Consider the following 15,731-nt stretch of genomic DNA (forward strand, 5'->3'; position numbering starts at 1 on the left):
ATGCCACCTCTTTTAACTGGGGAATGAGCGATGCACCATTGGTGAATGAATCACTCTTTTGCGTCAATTCTTTTCAAAGTTCACTGCACTCACTGCATTGTCTGAAGCAGTCACGGTCATAAACGGGAAACTTAAGAACATCAAAAAGCATTGGATGGCATATATATGAACCTACAATCTAATGAAATCAAATGAGCTCATGCATCATAATGTTTGTCTTTAGCAAAGAAGATCTTTATTCAATGAACATTGGGTGTGCAGCCTGTGAACGATTCTATTCTACAAGTAATACATTTTACAATTAAAAGATTATTAAAAACTAAAAGTACACGAAACCACTTAAGTAGGGCTGGAACAAATCAACTCAAGTCGATTTGCATGGAATTCATTGATTCGCCTCGCTGTTTATGATCCCAAATGAAGGCAGTTCCCGTGCAAAGATGGGCGCAGCAACTCAAAAGTTTACACAGCAACCAATAAGCATTTCCAATGATGACCAAGCCTAGTAACATGGCACGAGCAACCAAAATTATAAATTTTCCCCGTTCATTTCATTTCATTTTATTTCATTTAAATTACAGTTTGCACATTTAATCATAGGCGTAATTTGCGGATGGGACGTGTCCCACCACTTTTTGCCAGGGTTGATATTTGTCCCCACCACTTTGAAACATCTTTCAGCACGGATGTAACTACTACTGCTACAAATAAATAAAATATCTCCAGTTAACTAGCAGAGAATTTTGTTCGTTTGTTAAATAAGAGGCGATCTAGCACGCTGAAATGTGTTGTTTTTGAAATCAAGTGATCAAAGTGCTCGCTGACTCTGCGATCAGTGGTGCAGATACAGTGTTCTCTTGTGGCTTGCGCACAGTCTTCACACGGATGCGCGCTTTAATCCGTTGCGGAGACTCTCTATAAGTTCTGGTGAAATCACAAAGTAAAATGCACACAAACCTGTGCTGGCTTGAACCACTGATAAACATAATCGGTTTTAATGATGAAAAAAAAAAAAAATAGACGAGTGCTGATTAGAACCCAGAACCTCTGACACGCTTGGCAAAAGTTCAGCCACTGGACCATTATAATACATACAAAAAATAGTCGGATCGGATCTATGTATTTCTTCACGTGGAAATTCTCGGCACCAACACATATTAGATCTCATTAATCGACAAATTAAACACAATGTACTATTTAAATCGATTGCTGGACATTGGTATGCTATTGTACAAAGGTACATCTGATTCATGATTTATCATTGTATTAGCAACTGTGGTAGGAGGGGCACTCGAGCGGCCCTCGAATGCCCCACCACAGCGCCGGGCCTGTAACAAAGAGATTGCATTTTAATTTGTTTATTTAAAATTAAAAAAAATTAAACGTCCAGCAAGATTTGACACGCCATCTCTAATGCTTTGACGAAATGGGGAGAAAACATCTCTATTGTAATACATGCAACACTGACTTTCTCATCATCATCTTGATCATCTTTTTACTCTTACTCATGTAATTATCAACATTATTACTTTTATTTCTACTTGAGTAATACTTTCTATAAATACTTATACTTGAGTACAGATTTTGGTTTCTCTACCCAGCTCTAACAAGAACTGCTGCAAAAACACAATATGAAAAAACAACAATGATAGCAAGAAATATAGAGTCGGTTGTACATTGGGTGTGTATTGCTCATTTACTGAGGCATTTAACTTGCCATTTAACTGGTATTAGAGGACTAATAAGAGAAATGAGAACAGAACCAAATGATCCAGATAGAATGCTATAAAGGACACATTTTTATATAAAACATGACTGCCATTAGGCTGTCGTTAGAAACTAATGCAACTGCTCAGATTCCTTTTTTGATGTCTGAAGTAATACTGGCATCAGGCTAAAATGTGCTTTTTGATTAATCATGTTCCAGTAGGTCTAATTTCTGACACTGGGAATGCAGCAGTTAATGTACAATTCAAAAACTGATGGACTGGAAGAAGATAGTGGCAAATCCTGTCATTTATGGTGACCACACGCCACTTTGAGAGCCCTTCAGTGGGATTTGCCCTTATATTTTCCTCAACATCTTTCTGTACACCTAATATGCCAACCATGAAATGGAATGTAACTTAATACAGATCACAACCTTTTGGATGGAATTGGACAAATGCAAATCTACACAGACCTCCTACTCCTACCTATTTTCTGGAGATGATGAGTTACATACAGCAGAAGAAATGGTAGAGAGAGTTGGCTGAAGGTTTTCACCTCCACCCTGGGAGTAGTATGCCTGTCAGCCTCAGTTTTAGTGGCCGTGTCAGCCCAGAGCTCTGGGTTAATGGACCTGCCAAATCAGCCCCAGTTTTCCCCCTTCCTAACGAGACACTGATTGAGGAATTTCCAGAGAATTCACACACATAATGATAACTCGCATAGAGATGTTTCCATGACTGACTGAGACCGAACAACTACAAAAAATCAGGTCAGGCAATCACAAAAATTTGATTTATGAAATACGATAGCAGAAATATGCTTGATCTCTTTCAAAGTGTCATTTTCATTAGAGGAGACTGCAGAGCTGATATGCGTCTCTGGAGGGTGAGGCCCAGCAGAACACTTGTGTGTGCCGACAGCCAAAGCATGGAGCAGATGATTTTAACTGTTTGGCTGTGCTTAAGGGATTGTAATATGATCCAGGCAGAATTATCTTAGGGTCTGATGAAGATGGGGTCGCAGTGTGAGTAAACTACGCTGTCATTTGGTAAAGGAGAACCATACTCAGCCAGTGTTAGGAGCCAGTTGGCTCACAAAGAATATGCAAGACTAATATATAAGACTAATATATAAAAGGGGAAACTATTTTTGATAGCTAGACCCTCTGTCCTCCTAGCAAAATTTAATCATTGACAGTTTATTGCTATTCTTATTATTATTCCACCCCCATCTAAATGGTTCCAGTTTCCGCTAAAGGATATCCTTATAAAACACACTCCCAAATGTCAATTCAATCAATGAAACACGGCAATAAGACCACAAATGGCCAAAGCAAAACAGCACTTTAACAATCAGCATCATTCTGCATCAGTGGCACTGATGTTCCATTAAATACCCTTCTAATCATGGCTTTACAAATGCAGCCTCCTCCCTAAAGCGCGAAGGGCCGCACTGAATGGCGGAAGCTTTGAGGATGGGATTTGAAGAAGCAGTAATCGAGCCTCTCTCATTCGTGCTGAGACTACCCCACCCAGCCACACATCAAAGCAATCAAGTGCATTAGCATATGCAAAATCCTATCACACAAAACACATGGTTTGGATGCCATTTCCCAATAAACACGCTGTGCATGCCGGCAATATAATCATAGATGTGAGCGCCAAGTCAGTTTGTGCTCAGACTTCGGCCTTTGCTTTCTTTATGACTATCATTACTGGAATTGCAATTATTATTTGGGCTCGCTTTTGTTTGTTCTGTTCAGGACCAATTAGAATTTGTTAATTAAAATCTTAATGTCTCCTGTGACACGCGGTGAATTAAAGTTAGCCATTGTTGTCGAACAATGCTGTCCCCTCTAGACAATACAGGCCCGGAATAAACAAAAAGCTGGCGGAAAGGAAGTCAAAGATATGGCCTGAATCAATCATCCTTTTCATATGCTTACTTCGGTCCAGCTGTATATCCAGAAATGAAAGAACTGAGATGCAATTTGCGATTCATTCGCTCTATTTTCAAGCAAATTTCTTTAAAACTAGATGCAGATGCTGAGTTATTGTGAGGTAAACATCACCAGCGCAGGATGCCACCACATTCCCGTGACCTAATTCCATAATTAACAGAGGTTTGAGACTAAGCAGAGGCATATACACAGAGAGGAGCTGGAAACACTGTGCAGACTGCTGCAAACACATCTTCATCAATTCATAAGAGATTTTGTACCCAAAGGTAAAATAATGATCACCGTTGATCATCCCTCACCTCGATTTGCATGATCTTCGGGAGCAATCTGTAATGCTCAGATGTGCAGAAAGTCGCACAAGCCAAGCTTTCTAAGAAACCCTATCTGACTTGTGATTTACATCAGTCAGATGAAATGTTCTCCTGCAGAACAGTGTATTTCTGCTCCTTTCAACCCATCAAACATCGGTGCCCAAAGCTACTGCATTTCCACAGCAGGTATTAAAACACACAGCGAGAATGTGTGCCATAATACAACGCATAAAAGGTACTATGCTGGAAATCAAGTGTTATGCTGCCCTGCTGAGCACTGGACAACACTAAAACCAGGATGGAAACCATAGCCTTTCAACAAGAAATACACAGTGCACAATAGAACAATTGCCCCTAATATTTTTCTCTCGAAGAATGTTTGTTTATGCTGCTGAGTTCAGGACAGCCGAATGCATGTTCCAGTGAAAGAAAAGGTTAAGAAAACAAGTAAATCACACATGTCCTATAGAATGACGAGCCTGACTGCTCTAGCACTTTCCTCAGTGGGGGACTTCCTCTGTCTAACGAGGCATTGTATTCCGCAGCTACGAGAGATGATTTGTTTATATGCATTTTAAAGAGAGCCACAAAGTGCAAAGCTTCAGGGAGTCTTTAAAGAAACTGCGCCCTCTCATATGAATGGCATGCTTATGGCTTGGCAGGTGAAAAAAAAGCTGTGGATATTATCCACATACTCATTTGGTTAATATGAAACAACCAGCTTTATATATAACCAGCCATTATCCTAACTGAAGGCTGAAAGAATATGTGGTCACAGGTGTGCATTTATCAGCATTTAACTGCTGCTCACAGCTCAGCTAATCCGAATTTAGAGTCGAAGCTATCCATTTTAAAAAGTTCCCTTCTCAAGTCACTGTATTAACTTTTCTGATCCTGCATGTGCTGTGTCATTAAAGGGAGAAATTGGCCAGCTGATTGGTGTTTTTCTATCCCTAGAGAGAGAACAAAGGTTAAGTTAAAAACTAGCACAACGAATTATAGCAGAGCGAGATATTAGACAGGCCCCCACATCCGTCAATACTCAGTATGGACGCCGAATTCTGCTGCAAGCCTTTCGCTCTCCATTAAGTTCCCAGTACGCCCGGTCCCCAGGCAGGCCGCCACTAACACTGTCCCTCCGCTGAGTTACAGCTCTCATGGGGCCGCTAGTTCATTTGAAAGCCTTTGTGGGGTGCCATTAATTCTGATAGATAGATATCACTAAACTGCTGAACAAACATCCTACTCAGTCATTTGCATACATTACAATAATGGTGCAAAAAATAAAGTATTCCAACCAATAAGTGTTGTGTGTCTGAGCTACACTGCCAGCATTTTCTAGTTATTGAGATCAGTTTAAAGCAGAGGACTGTATAACTATACGGTTTTAATGTGTGCTACTGTATCTGGTATATGAAAAGCATGCATGTAATGAAAAACTCCCCATCCTGCCTGGGAATGGCTTTATGAGGATATTCCAGGAATACAAACAACACATAATATCCTCCAAAGCATGTGGAAATGCACTAAATTGAAAAAAAAAGAAAAAGAAGAAATAAAAGAAGATGAAGAAAAAAATCATTCATATGTGAATTATGATGCACGGAGATCTTCGGTACTAATGACGGTTTAAATAATCTATATGAGTCAGTGGGAGTCTATTTCATTTTTCCAAATACCCATAATGCATCTGTAACTAGTCTACCATAGCTGACCTAATACTTTAGACAAACATACTCTCGCATATACATGTTCATATTGCAAGAGGGAATATTGAGCAGTCGGTAATAAAAGTAAATGCCTTTATTTGACTCTAAAAACTAACCCTTATGCATATCAAGAGTTTATTTCTCTCTTGCCACAGCACGCTCAATGCATTTTCAAACCAGCCGGGATTTGCTGCCACAATCATTTCTATTTAATGGATCAATATATCAACAGTGCATCGCCATGTAAGCTAATAAATGCATATCTGTTCCAGAGTCTTAAGCACCTTAATGTGAATCTAATATGATATTCCCATATTTGGTGAGATTTTTTAATATTGCGAAATGTCACATCCACAGTTTCAGAGGGGAGTGAAATGTGTATCGCTATTATTGCATTAAAAAAGCGGACTCCTACCTAGGCAAAATTCCTTTACTGTTCTCTCTAACACCCTCTCTCTAGTTAAAGCCGTTTTATCTCATAAAATATACTAGTTCATCTTTGGAAGGGCTCTAAACCTGCAGTTGGAGCTGCCATGAAAACTAAAAAAACAGGACAAATGTTCTGCATATGAAATGCCACAATCGTATTGTGTTGGGTCTCCCTGGAGCAGAAGAGAATAAAACAAAAAGAATAGGGATTTCAGAGTAGATTAAATCACATGGCTAAAAAGGAAGAAATCTGAAGATTCAGACAGTGCCCACCTGGAGTAATGAGATTTGGACGAGTATCTACAGGCAACAAAAACACTGTTAACAAGGTAATTTTTTTAAAATATTTTTCCGTATTAACACAAACTTCCTTTTCCCACACCGTTTAAACAAACCCTAAAGCTAAATTGTCAAGCTAAAAAGTAAATGTTTTAAAAAGACTTCCTGCGCTGCAAATCTAAAATAGCATCTCCACACCGTAGTCATTTGTCAAAAGGTCACATTGAGGTCAAACTAATAAAGAGAGGGCAAGAAGCCAGTTGCTATGGCGAGCAAAGGAGTGCACCGAGCAGAAAGCGCACACGCACACACACACACCTCCAGCTTTCTCAAATTCAATCACAAAACCTCTATAGCATCTAGCCTGCTGTCCACAATGGCTGAGTGAAACAGCTTTTGGCCTCCTTTAGCTCTGTCACAATGTCTGCCCTGTCATCCGCAAAAGAGCTGGCGCAGCTGTTTGAACGCGCTGTCAGTCAGCATCTCTGCAGCCGGGCTCCGACACCTCTGAAAACGAGTCGCGACTGGTGCACAATGAGGGTGGAGCCGTTCCCTTTCAGCCGTTTCTCACTCACTTTTCTTTCTCTGATGCTAAAAAAAACCCCACTTGAATCATCAAACAGACGTGACTGTATTCAGCCAAGGCTGTGCGCCGGTTCTGATGACAGATCAGGTGAGATAGGGACGACATGCGTCTACGTTTGCACTCGGGGCCCAGTCGGCCTTTACAATCCTCTGGGGACGCCACGAGGCCCTGACGCTGCCGCAGAGTATCCACACCTCTCCTTTTCCCTTCACTCAAGTTCCAATCCTCCTCGGGTCCTGCTAATCAATGCTTTCACTAAGGCCACAGAGGTATTCTGGCTTGTTTTTTGTGCCGCACTGCAGGCTAAAGAAGCTCATTGTTCTTAAATCATACAAACCTAAGCAGCCCTCTTCGACTCGGAGCAGATTTTTAATGTGTGCGGGGGCTATTACTCTTATGCCACCCAAAGTGCAGCGTAAGCCCTGCATAAATCTCGACGTTGAGCTCATGAACAAAGAGCTAAAATAAGGTTAACTGCTGTCTTTCCTGTGCTTGGGAAACATATGGGAAGACTTTCAGACTTGATAAGTCATTGATTAATGGTCCTTACTCATAGTTAATAACACCACTGAGGAACGGCAGCAGTCGCAGTGGGGAAATAAAAGTCAAGCAGTCGCTCAGAACGAGTGCAAAAAGTCACATTTAAAGCACGATTTCATGTCAGCTCTGTTTTGGCACGCATACACATTCACATGTCAGGAAGGAAAAGTCAAACAAGTGTCTAACTTCTTCACTCAGAGTCTGAGAAGTGTTGTGGCATCTAATTCAATTTGAGGCTAGTGAGCACTTGCGTTCCTGTTATCAAAATGGGAGAGGTGCTTTGAGAGCTGATAGCCCTCAGAAAGTCAGAGAGAAGGAGCCTGTGGCTGGTCAGCAGATGAAATCAGCATAGGGTTATAAGTATAGAAGGCTAAGAAGCCCTCCATTAGAGTCTGTGGGGAGAAAGTTATGCAGTATAAATAGCTCCCAGCCTGAACTCCCTTTTGGAGAGCTTGAGAGACGAAGAGAATGCGGATAAACATCGCACTTTGAGACAGCCAATCCAAGTGTACACAGTATTTTTGTCTTGCTTTCCATATTTAACATTAAACATCTTTAAAAACAAGATACATTTAAGTAAAAAGCCAAATTGCATAAAAAGCACATTTTCAGGGAATACATTTCATTTATTTATTCTATTCATTTATTTATTCTATTCTATTTCATGTTTCTCACTCTGTCCTGTTATATGCATGCTTAAAAATAAATCAAGACATGAGGAAATTAATCATATACTAAATTGATAATGTTATAAGTTCTCCATTTGAAAATAAATGCTGTTCCTTTGAACTTTCTATTCATCAAATAATTCAGAAAAAAAGTATAATAATATTATTAATAATAATAATAATAAAAAAGCAAGCAGTACAGCTGTTTTCAACATTGATAATAATCATAAATGCTTCTTGAGCGGCAATACAACGTATTAGAATGATTTCTGAAGGATTGTGTGACATTGAAGACTGGAGTAACGGCTGCTGAAAAATTCAGCTTTATCATCAAAGGAATAAATTGTGTAGAAACACTAATAATTGTAATAATTTCACAATATTATTTCATTTTTGTCTCTCCTTCAAATAAATTTAGCCTTGGTGAGCATAAAAGACATATTTCAAAAACATTGAAAAGACTCCAAACTTTTGTATTATCGGGAAAACAAGACAAAAATACTGTACTGATCATAGCTTATTGGCAAAGGGACCTCAGAGCCTCATTCCTGCACAGGAGCTTATGTTATACTTTCTATCATGGAAGACAGAAGAAGTAGTAAATGCACTCAAAGGATATCGACATTTTTTCAACAAACTTATCCTGCTTGTCATCAGTCTTGGGGAAGTTCTGGATGTCATTCTCCAGCCTCTGAATATGCCGCTCCATTGTGTCCAGGCTGGCTTTCAGGATCTGTGCAGATACTGCAAAAGGAAGATAGGGGAGAAAAAAACAAAAAAACAAAAAACAATGGGTTATGGTTATTCTGCTTAGTTTGTTGTCACAGAAAGAATTTTAATTTCAACCAAGACAAGAAACTACTTTTTATTTATTTACAAATGACTCAAGTCTATGAAAGCCACAGTAAATAGTTGGGCTTTATTATTTTATTTAATTTTTTAAGTGTTTCAGATTTTTCTCCTATACTGTGTAGGCGGTAGCTGTCTGCCTACTTCATACTGTTTGATGAACTCCAGTGCTCTTATTTAAAATTCAACATCTTGACAAGCAACATATTAAGTCCAGCAACTGATTCAGCCCTCAGATATCTTTGTATATAAAGTCTAATAAACACTGCACTGAAGCTACTGCCAAAGGGTCTGAAGACTTTGATCTGTGACATTATTACTCGAGGCAAAGAATGCAACATTTAATATTGATAAATAATCAGGCATGGAGCATATAGGAATGGTGATTCAAGCAACTTTTGTTTGCCTTTTGTTGTATCACTTATTTAAAGCACTGACAACTTTGTCAAATTGAAAAAAGAAGGAAGAATAAATAAATAAAGCTACTGAGAATAAAATTTCATGCTATTGGCTGAAAAAAAACCCTAAAAATATTAGTTAGCCAAATAGAAACCATCAACTAATAACAGCAGAAAGTTTGCCATGATGAAAAAGCAGTATGTACATGAAATGATCCATGTTTGTTTGTATCTAATATGTATTCAATATTTTAAAAACTAAAAGTGTATTTGAAAAACTCTCGGAACTACCAACTAATATTGTATTAAATCAAACGATATAATAATATAATATCAATATAAAACATTAAAATAAAATATAATATTCATGAAGCACATGGCCATGCATTTTCATTTCAGTGACACGATCGATCCATCCAATTCAGAATTTGAATATACAGCTGATTCACAATTAACATACTAACAACTAAACAATTTAGGTTTGACTAATAGGTGCTCCATTTCTAATTTTTCAAATGGACCTTCTATGTTGTTTTTCTTATCACCCTGTACTGGAGTATATTGTCTGGTTGGTGGTGTAAATCTTGCAGGTGTGCTCAGGTGGACAGGTCTACTGAAGTGATGCAGAAGTTTGCTGACTGCGGCTGCTGTCCTGAAGCTGAGTGGTGTCAGCATGGGTTCAGCTTCATTAATCTCTACATAATCACTGTTTACGGCTCTCCATCTCCCTCTGGACTCACTGTAGTCCTTTCAAGTCTGGACTTCAAAGCGCCAGCAGTGTCTTAGGGGGATCAGTAGAGATGCGGATGCAGTTGTGGCGCCGTATTGTGATTGGTGTATGGCTTTAGCTTTATTGATACACATGGTACCAATGATCATGGCACAAGAAGGTCTGTCTGAGAGGGTCAAAGCTCTGACTCATCAGAGACATGAGAGGCTTTGTATGGGTCTTAGAGTGGACAAACACTCTTCAATAGGTTTACCATGAGTAAGCAACCAAGATGCAGACTCCAGCTCATATATCAATTAGCCTAATTAATAATATCTAATACAGGGATGTCAAAAGTAAGATGACTAACTAAGCACAGGGTTAGTTTAAAAAAAAAGGTGGGGGAGGGAGGCAGGAATGCAGATACTATATACACTATATATGATACAAACACTGTTGATGTGCTACAAATGTTTGGGGTCAGTATTTTTTTCCTTCAGAAAGGATGGATTATATTGATCAAAAGTGACAGTAAATACATGCACAATGTTATACAATATTTATTTTCAAATACATTCTGATCTTTTGAACTTTCTATTCATAAAAGAATCCTGAATAAAAGTCTAACAGTTTCCACAAAAATGTTAAGCACCAACTGTTTTCAACATTGACAGTTGATTAGATTATAATAGACTTCTGAAGGATCATGTGACACTGAAAGACTGGAGTAATGGCTGCTGAAAATGCAGCCTTGCCATCACAGTTAAAAAAAAAAATATTTAAAAATATTACTATTTTTACTGTATTTTTCATCAAATACTGTAAATGCAGCCTCAGTGAGAGACAAAATATATTTTTTTTTATCTTACCAACCCCAAACTTTTGGATGGTACTATTTAAGTCTGGTTAGCCAATAGCTGCAGGATTCAATCTCTGTTGTTTCCCGAGGTCAGTGCTAATAACATCTGCTTTAACTTTTCCTACTAGACAATAAAGCCTAAATAGGAAGACAGCGGGCAGCAGCTACAAATCTACTCAAAGCACTAACAACAATATAAAGGGTAGACACCGTGTCATTAGTAGCATGCTGGAGGAAACCCACAACTGGGGATTTACTGTCCCCTAATCAAGGCTTACAAAGCCGAGGTTAACATTCTGTCTGAGGACAGGCCTTGAGAGAGAACAGAAGCAACAGAGAGAGAGAAAATCAAGCGAGGGAACGAGTTTAAGCTTTTTCAGTGATGCTTCAGCTTGTCAGGCCGATTCTAAAAGCTAAAACACTGTTGGTTTAAAATACTCTGATGACATGTTGCAATGATTTTTATAGGGGGAAAGAGAGAATATTGTGGGCAGACAGATGATGGAGATGGATAGGAAAGATAGCGTGGTGTGTTCCTCACAGGACCTGGTGCTGGGGGAGTAGCGAGACTAACTAATAACAGCACCGACTCACTCATCTCACAGGCCTCGCCACTGATGAAACGCAAACACCAGGGACCAAATGAAGAAATATCAGCAGTGTTCCAAAACCTAGGAAGCATCCTTCTGAGGTAACATGGAATAGACTGGCTAAAATCATAGAAGGCTGTTCTAAAAGCTAGGCATCAAAATGTAAATTTTTTTAAAAAATTTTTTTTGAAGAAATTAATACTTTTATTCAGCAATGATGCAATAAATTGATCGAAAGTGAAAGTAAAGACATTTATAATGTGTACAAAAAAAAAATTCTATGTCACATAAATGCTGTTTAGAATTTCTACTTTAATTTTAAAACTCAATTTTAAACTTTCAATTCAACAAAAAATCCTGGGGGAAAAAAATCAGGGCTTCAACAAAAATATTAAGCAGCACACCTGTTTTCAAAATATATCATAAGATAAAAAAAAAATTTACTTGGGCACCAGATAAGCATATTATAATGATTTCTGAAAGATCATGTGACACTGGAGACTGGAGTAATGATGCTGACATGACACTTTTCCATCACAGGCATTTTTACATTTTAAAATGTATTAAAATAGAAAACAGCTACTTTAAATTGTGATACTAATTCACAATAAAGCTGTTGCTGTATGTTTGATCAAATACATGCTGCTTCACTGAGCAAAATATACTTTCAACAACCTTGAAAAAAAGAAAATCTTAGACACCAAAATATTTTAACACTATTTAATACAACACATTTGTTTCTTTGTTTGTATTTTTATAGTTTAACACCATGTCAGCTACTTCGGCTATATTCATGGCGAGAAAGAGATTAAAATAGGTTTTTAAAAATTCTAAAACGAGATCCGGTCTTAGTTCATTAAGAATCTTTTTATAAGAGTCAACTTAAAATGATGAATTCTAACAGAGTTCAAAGCATCACAGTCCATCAAAATGCTTCAGTAATAAGGGTTACCTCGATTCTGGCACGAGGGGCATAAAGAAGGATCTTCACCCCTTAACAGAAACATATGAGTTAGTCTGGAGTGCCCTATTCAACAGTGTTTATAGGTAATATCAACGTGATCCCAGCAATTTTCTAAATGTTAATATATTATTAATATTATATTTCAAAAATGTTTTGCACCAACCACAGGATCGATACACTGATCCCATTCAGCTTGAATACAATAAATATACTTGTAATTCAAACAATACTAAATAATATACTGTATAAAATGTAATCAATACCAAAAACTATCATTACATTTTTTAACTATTAACTATTTTACGTAATATTTCTCTGCAAGGCATTTGAAGCCTATTAGGGTGCCTGACAGGCTGATTGTCAGCTAAGCAACATGCTAATGCAAAACTCTATTGGAATCAACTGAGTGAGTGAAATCTCCCGTACAGAGCGCAACATGTGCGGCAAGCGGAAATAATCAATCCCTTCTGAGGTTCCAGCTCTGTTAGGAAACTGACTTAGAAAGTAGCTGCATGTAAGAAGTCAGTAGCAAGACATTTCTGGAGCAGACCCCTTGTTTACCACAAAATAAAGTGATTTAGGGCCACAAAGCCTAGAGAATCTAAAAATAGATACTTTATTTCCCAATGTGAGCACTTAAGAAATTAATTGCTTAGTTTAATTACTACAATAAATAGGATAATGCCACGGTGTCCAGTACAATCAGGATTTTGACTGTTAATATAGCTATAAAAAGTTAGAGTGGTAACAGTGTGGGGTACTGCATATGAAAATGAATATGAGAGGAAAATGTTAATATTTCTTTTGATGTACCTCTGAAAGTACAGGCTCGTTATGGGTCAGTTTCAGCTTTTCAGCAATAAACTTATTTGTCTCAGAAGCAGCTTTCCTCTTCTTAATAGAGAACCCTGCTGGAAGCCCAAGCAGAATAAAAAAGGCATCCTTTTGGGATATCATTAGTAAGATTAACAACAAAATAACACTGTTTTCAGGGGACCAGTACTTGTGCATTAATAACTTGAACATGCCCATTTGGGGGGGGGGGGGGGGGGGGGGGGGGGGTTGCAGTCTCCTATTCACAGCAACCATTTATGGGCTGTGGCAATTTAAACTAATGTCTACTGTCTGTGTGGTTCCATAACACCAACTAACAGCGTGTGCTTGAACATTCTTCACCTCCGTAGGTTAACAAACATTTTGGCTACCGGCTAGTTCCGTTTACCAAAGATTCAAACTCACAATATGTTCACTTTATTGCACTTTGTTAGGGCATGTTCACACAAAGCTCATTTTTGCATTCCATATGTGTGATTTTATTTCTTAGTCTATGTATAATCTTCGTGTATAATGTTCGTGGTTCGACTGGTCGAGACCAGTTTTCCAAAGATGGCTCCTGCTTGTATACGCAAAGTGTACTGTCTTTATAAAGTGTCTTCTTATTAAACTGTCTGTACACTTACAAAGTTCTCAATGCTTCGGTTCGCAGGTAGGGACCCTCATTATGCTTCCATGTTAGTGTGGGGCTATTTTGAGCCTTGTTAGTGGTATTAACTAGCGATTTTTATTCATACTTATTCTATGCCCCATACACTAGCATTATAAGCTAATCTGTGGTTAAACTAAAAATAACGTTTTAAACAGGGTACATTTGATTATCATGAAAACGCATCCCATAGAACGGTCGACTCGGAACCCATGTGTAATTTAGCCCTAGGTTCATTTTTGGCCGGAACTGTCATTTAAAGATTTACAGTCAGGGTTTAGAGTCTGTGAGCCCTGGCCTTCTGTTCTGGCTTGCTCTTTGCGATATTCATTCTCGGAGCCAGGGGACAGAAGAGGACTATTTCATTAAGCCCCTTTCCATCTCCTCTTGCCATAAACAGCCATGAAGTAACGTCGCTTGTCATAAAAAAAGAAAGAAGATGCGCTTTGCAAAATACCAAATCATCAGCTGTAATGCCAAGGTGTCAGCGTTACTGTCAGCCATTTGTTGGAGGGGACCATTTCCATGAGAGATTTATAGATAAGGCATATCAATATTTCATTGCTGTAGCTGTGATGCTCGGATGATACAATGTGAATTGAGATTTATTCCGGTGCATGATGCTCTGGTGTAGCATAAGGCATTTGTGATTCAAATAATCTCCACCAACAAAGGAAAACAAAGCATATAATAAAAGACAAGGTCACCCATGAACAATCATTAAGTGGTTTACAATCAAATGATTGCCTCTTTATCTCATGCACGTGAGGATTTAAATTACACAAGAGAGTTCATGCATGAATGAACGGACAGTATGTATGTAAGGGTATTGTGTGAAAGTGTATGAATAGGACACAGGGGAAGAGTGTGTGAGTGAGAAAATGAAAGAGAGATAATGGGGGGGGGGGGGGGGGTGCTAAAGAGGTTTATGCATGAAAGCCATGGTCCATCAGTTGACATATGTACACTGATAATTGGCAGGAAAGTGGGAAACTTTCATTAAACTCCAATTAGACCGGAGATCATTGCATTTATCCGGTACAAAAAAAAAAAAAAGTTTGATGGGGAGAAGGAAGCAGAACAGGGTATAGCCAGATTACGTCTTTTAATTTGGTATGTAATGAGTTTGAGGCTCAAGAGACCCTTAAAATAAAGACCTTACAGATACCGACACTATCCCCTCTCCAATTCTACCTTATTAACTTTAGATGGTAAAATGTAGTTCTTTCAATAACGTCTCTTCACAATGAAAACATGCCATTGGACAACCATGAACCGATGAGAAACTTCAATCTTTAAAACACCAAAAACACTACGTCCTTATTAAAGCTCACGTTTCCTATATGAATATTCACATACAAAAATTACCTCTAAACAAGCAGCTACTTGTACTGTATAAGCATTGAACTGATATTTCTCATTGCAATTTTGAGGCTTTTATATGTAGTTAATGGAAAATAAATATTTTCAGTTTGAAACATTTACGCATCTGCCAGCACTTCTTTTCCACTTAAGAATGAGTAAAGGTAATGGGAAACAGACAGCACAGTAATGGCATATACTTGGCACATTTACTTTAGCAGTACAAAAAGACAAAAGCATATCTAGATCTCTAAAGAACGAAAGAGCTCAGATCACACTGCATAAAGATGACATGCTTGTGGTGACAAAGCAATGCAATTGCTAT

The 15,731-nt window shown here is 38.3% G+C and overlaps 1 protein-coding gene across 24 annotated transcripts in view; it reads right to left on the minus strand.

The window, feature by feature from the left end:
- diaph2 (diaphanous-related formin 2) overlaps nucleotides 1-15,731 on the minus strand; it is a 474,147-nt gene that overhangs the window by 94,389 nt on the left and 364,027 nt on the right. For all 24 annotated transcript variants that reach the window (XM_077247876.1, XM_077247896.1, XM_077247898.1 and 21 more), the window contains one exon: nucleotides 8,812-8,936. In XM_077247876.1, coding sequence (XP_077103991.1) covers nucleotides 8,812-8,936 — 125 coding nt within the window. The remainder of the gene's footprint in view (nucleotides 1-8,811; nucleotides 8,937-15,731) is intronic.

Source organism: Siphateles boraxobius, unplaced genomic scaffold, assembly GCF_051911475.1.
Source record: "Siphateles boraxobius isolate OS27281-9 unplaced genomic scaffold, OSU_SipBor_1 3, whole genome shotgun sequence".
In the NCBI taxonomy this organism is placed as follows: domain Eukaryota; kingdom Metazoa; phylum Chordata; class Actinopteri; order Cypriniformes; family Leuciscidae; genus Siphateles; species Siphateles boraxobius.